This window comes from Adiantum capillus-veneris, chromosome 5 (assembly GCF_014529385.1).
Source record: "Adiantum capillus-veneris isolate H3 chromosome 5, ASM1452938v2, whole genome shotgun sequence".
Classification (NCBI taxonomy): domain Eukaryota; kingdom Viridiplantae; phylum Streptophyta; class Polypodiopsida; order Polypodiales; family Pteridaceae; genus Adiantum; species Adiantum capillus-veneris.
In genome coordinates, this window is record NC_140935.1 from 40,980,972 (window position 1) to 40,985,115 (window position 4,144).

The window sequence follows — 4,144 nt, forward strand, 5'->3', positions numbered from 1 at the left end:
TTGTGTTGTCAGCCATGGTAAATGCTGCACCTGATGTGAAAACTGACCGAAAATAGGAGAGACGGAGTGGGAACAACACGTGGTATATAGCACAAACCATAGAAGACTAAAAGGCACTTGTAATGCAGAAAACAGCACTGACAAAAGTCTGCACAAAATGACAAAATAGCCTGTGCAGTACTACTGCCTATAGTGGAAACGGAGGCCGAAATGAGCCCAAATAAAAAATATGAGCAGACCAAGATCTACGAGCTGACTCGAAATATTTGTCGACTTGCAAATGCTCGCCAAAGCTCACTGAAATTGGAGAAAGTGAGCAGGCGTGTACTGGAGCAGCTTGCGACTAAGCCCGGGAGGACGCAACCTGCTCTGCCACCAATTGTTGGAATTAGGGTTGCAGAGAAACACACACAGCTTGGAGAAGATGAAGGAAGCTCAAGGCACACAATAGAGAGTGTATTACTTAGTGTGCAATGGAAAGATAGATAGCTCTAGAGTGATGGGCGTATATACAATGCACGGGGGAAAAAAACTCCTAAAGAGTGAAAAAATGCCTCGGCGGTCCTAGTGTGTTCACACACATCCCTACCACATGTATATGGTAACAAAAAGTCTGTCTATATAGTAGTAGAAAGCCCTAAATAGCTAGCTCAAAGCTAGCCCATCATCCATGTGATGGCCCCATCCTCAAAATCATCATCATATGCAAATGAAGACTCTATTGAAGAGACCAAGTCCCCATCCGTTAGGACATTGCCCTCTTTGTCGTACTCTGGCTCTGCCATCACAGACACCTGAACCACATGTAGATCATCCTCTACTGCCTCTATCGAAGCCTCAATGAGACGAACAGCCTCATTTTCTCGTTTCCGAGAAGAATGAACAGGTAGCTTCCCCTCGGGGGGTTCACTATGTGTAAAACTACCATATCACGTGCGTTCAAGACATGTTTGTAAAACCCCTTATCTGTGAATTTTGTTAAGAATATAATGTACCCTTTTCTTTTAAAATCTGTAAGTTTTTTTCAAATTTAAAAATAATAATGCCCTTCTGTATATATATTTATGTAAGTTTCAAGAACTTTAAATACCCTTCTGTTGAACTCACGTGATAGGTTACATTTTTATTAGGTGACCTCCCCCGGAGCTTCCCTTTACGAATGCTCTCTCTTCGAGCACTATTTGGGTCTGGATCATGCTCACGTAGAGGAATAGCCAAAGCTCGTGCACGTGACCTCGTCACACACCGATCAACACTCTGCAACTCCCTGTGAAGCAGCCAAATAATCTCCTCCTGCTCATTTTTGATCTGCACCTCCACCTCCTCTATAGCACAAGGATCTGCCACCATCTTCACGCGTGTTGGGTCCGCCTGTTGAAAAATGAAAATAGAGGAAATATTATTTAGTATGTACTAAGTACTCAATGGCCGAGTGTATCATGATTCATGACTCAATCATTCATGTGAAAATTAATAGTAGACCTGCTTGGGTGTTGCCAAAGCATGGTAGGCTCACACAAGCCTCATATTTGCTCGGTAATAGACTAACTTCTCTAGTTGAGAAGTGCTGAGACGATTGCGGACCTTCGTATGTATCAGGGAATAAGTGCTCCAGTTGCGCTCGCAAGCACTAGCCAAGCAATCCTACAACAATGAGCATTGAGATTTAATATATGGCAATAGTAAGTACTAAGTACATTGTACAAAAACTATAAGTCTCAAGATTCTCAATTACCTGTGAAAGTACTCGTAAAGCCAGATGTGTAAGCGTTGGAAGAACTTGTCTCCCATAATTCTGCCACCATGTAAGAGGAAACTTGGTAGCCTCTGGCCTCAACACCACAGCTCTAGCAAAGGATGGTCCTAGATTGTTCATGAAGCTGATCATTTTTGCATCAATCTCCAGCTGATCGTCAATGTTGTACATCATATTGATGTAATCATACTTGAGCTTTAAGAGACTCCTCTCATGGAAAAGCTCATGGAAAAGCTTTTCCATGAGACTCCTCTCATGGAAAAGCTCTAGCGTCTTGTAGAAAGGATGAAGCAATGCAGCCATCCCGTGAATGGGACGACTCATGAAAGTCCATCTCCCTTCTACAATGGCTGAAATTTTCAGCAATAAAACAAAGTTGAATTGGCAAATTAAAATGACAACAAGTCTACTAGAAGATTTGCAACAAAAGAAATAATTGATTTCAAAAGACAAGTACTTACCAGCTCTGTGTCAGAGACACACACTCTGTAATGTGTCTCTTCATCTCCATGAAGAGATGATAGACTAGGCCCAATGTAGAGCCCTCCATGTCTGTGACTCGAAGAAGCACATACACTGGCTGCAATGCCACTGTCAAACTCTGAACCTGTGTCCAAAAGGACTCATCAAGCACCCATCATCACTGTATGTATTTAGTGGGCTCTATCTGTGAGTGATGCATCAATATCCACTTAGGGTCCATGACTATCTGGAGAAGTGGATCCCTCAATTTGAAGAGTCTCTGTAGCACTCAATATATATAAGCAAATCTGGTCTTTCAGGGTTGCACCATATCAAGTGTACTGTGGCTCCTGAAGATAGCTAAAGCTTGATGTTTCTTGCAGAAAAAGGTGATCATCTTAGTGGCATATGTAACAATAGGCAATACCCAAGGCAAATTGCCTATATCCTCCATAAGTAAGTCGAGACAATGCGCAACACATGGAGTCCAAGAAATCCGATGGTAAACTGCCTCGACCATTTCACCCATAAGTTTACAATATGAGGAATTGTCAGTCACAACCTGTACCACATTCTCCTTCCCAATCTCATCAATAGCTTTCTCTATGTGCCCAAAGATAAACTCACCACTGATGCGCTCTCTGACCTTCCCTGCATCCACAGCACGCAAGAAGTATGTGCCAAGACAAGACGACACAAGAATATTAATGATGTGCCGCCTACGAACATCATTCCAGCCATCTGATATGATGGTGCACCCAAACTGCTGCCAACCGGCCCTGACCGGGACCAAAGCCTTATCTATCAAAGCCTTCTGCTCATCAAGCATTGTAGTGCACATCTTCTTATACTCCACCCCTGAGCATGAATCTGTGTGACCAACATCAGCTATAGCCCGGACCATCCTCTTCCATTGCTCAGTCCTCAAAAAATTGAAGGAGATGTTGCACTCAATGAGAGTGCGAGCAATCTCCATCTCAGCCACCTTTTGACGCTCCTTCACCCAAGAAAGAGAGTCTCACACACGAAGGCAAGGTGCTTTGCCTACATGCATCCATATCACCTCGATCTTCCCCCTCCTGCAGAACTTGAGCCCTCTTTCTATTAGAACCAGCAGGGGGATGATCCTCTTGCACCTCGGGAGATGAACCACCAAAATCCCCAATAAGAGTATCATGAAGAGCATCCTGTGTGTGTTGGCTACTTGTATTTTTTTTTGGTGTTGGTACTTTCAAAAAATTCTCCGCAATCAGCTTGTCCCTAATATCTTGTGGAACCTTTTTGCACCCTCCACAATTGTTGGTCGTGCCAATGCCTGTCAGGTGCTTGATGACACGAGAAATTATACTCGTGAGCTGAAAATTACAGTACTTGCATTGCCATCGTTGAGTGCCGGAACCCGCTTGGCCTGGAGTGTTGATAATGCGGATGACATTGGTATGCTCCTTCCAGTAGGGGTTGCATGGCTTAGGCATGATGAATCTATCGCAAACAATAAGACAGACACGTGACACGAGAGAGAGAGAGAGAGAGAGAGAGAGAGAGAGAGAGAGAGAGAGAGAGAGAGAGAGAGAGAGAGAGAGAGAGAGAGAGAGAGAGAGAGAGAGAGAGAGAGAGAGAGAGAGAGAGAGAGAGAGAGAGAGAGAGAGATACTTCACCCGCACAATGTTTCTCTGCAAATTTCTGTGCAATGACTGGTTACTGGTTCTCTGTAATTTCTTAGTGCTCAATGATCAAGCGCCTTAAAGATATGCCCCAAAAAATAGTCACCTTGGCCTAGAGAAACCCTCACGCTGGATAAGAGCCGAATTATATATAAAAAAAACAGCACCGTATGGATCGATCCGTATGGTACGGATCCGTACAGATCAACCGTACGGTACGGAAAGGTTCCGGACGTACGTGTTGAACCTACCTTGACCACCA

The 4,144-nt window shown here is 43.9% G+C and overlaps 1 protein-coding gene across 1 annotated transcript; it reads right to left on the reverse strand.

The window, feature by feature from the left end:
* Positions 1 to 2,097: 2,097 nt before the first annotated feature.
* LOC147457192 (uncharacterized) lies at positions 2,098 to 3,194 on the reverse strand. Its single transcript, XM_086513287.1, has 3 exons — positions 2,561 to 3,194; positions 2,218 to 2,363; positions 2,098 to 2,106 (listed from the first exon to the last, which is right to left on the reverse strand). The coding sequence occupies exons 1-3, from the start codon at positions 3,192 to 3,194 to the stop codon at positions 2,098 to 2,100; spliced, it is 789 nt and encodes a 262-aa protein (XP_086369413.1).
* Positions 3,195 to 4,144: the final 950 nt, after the last annotated feature.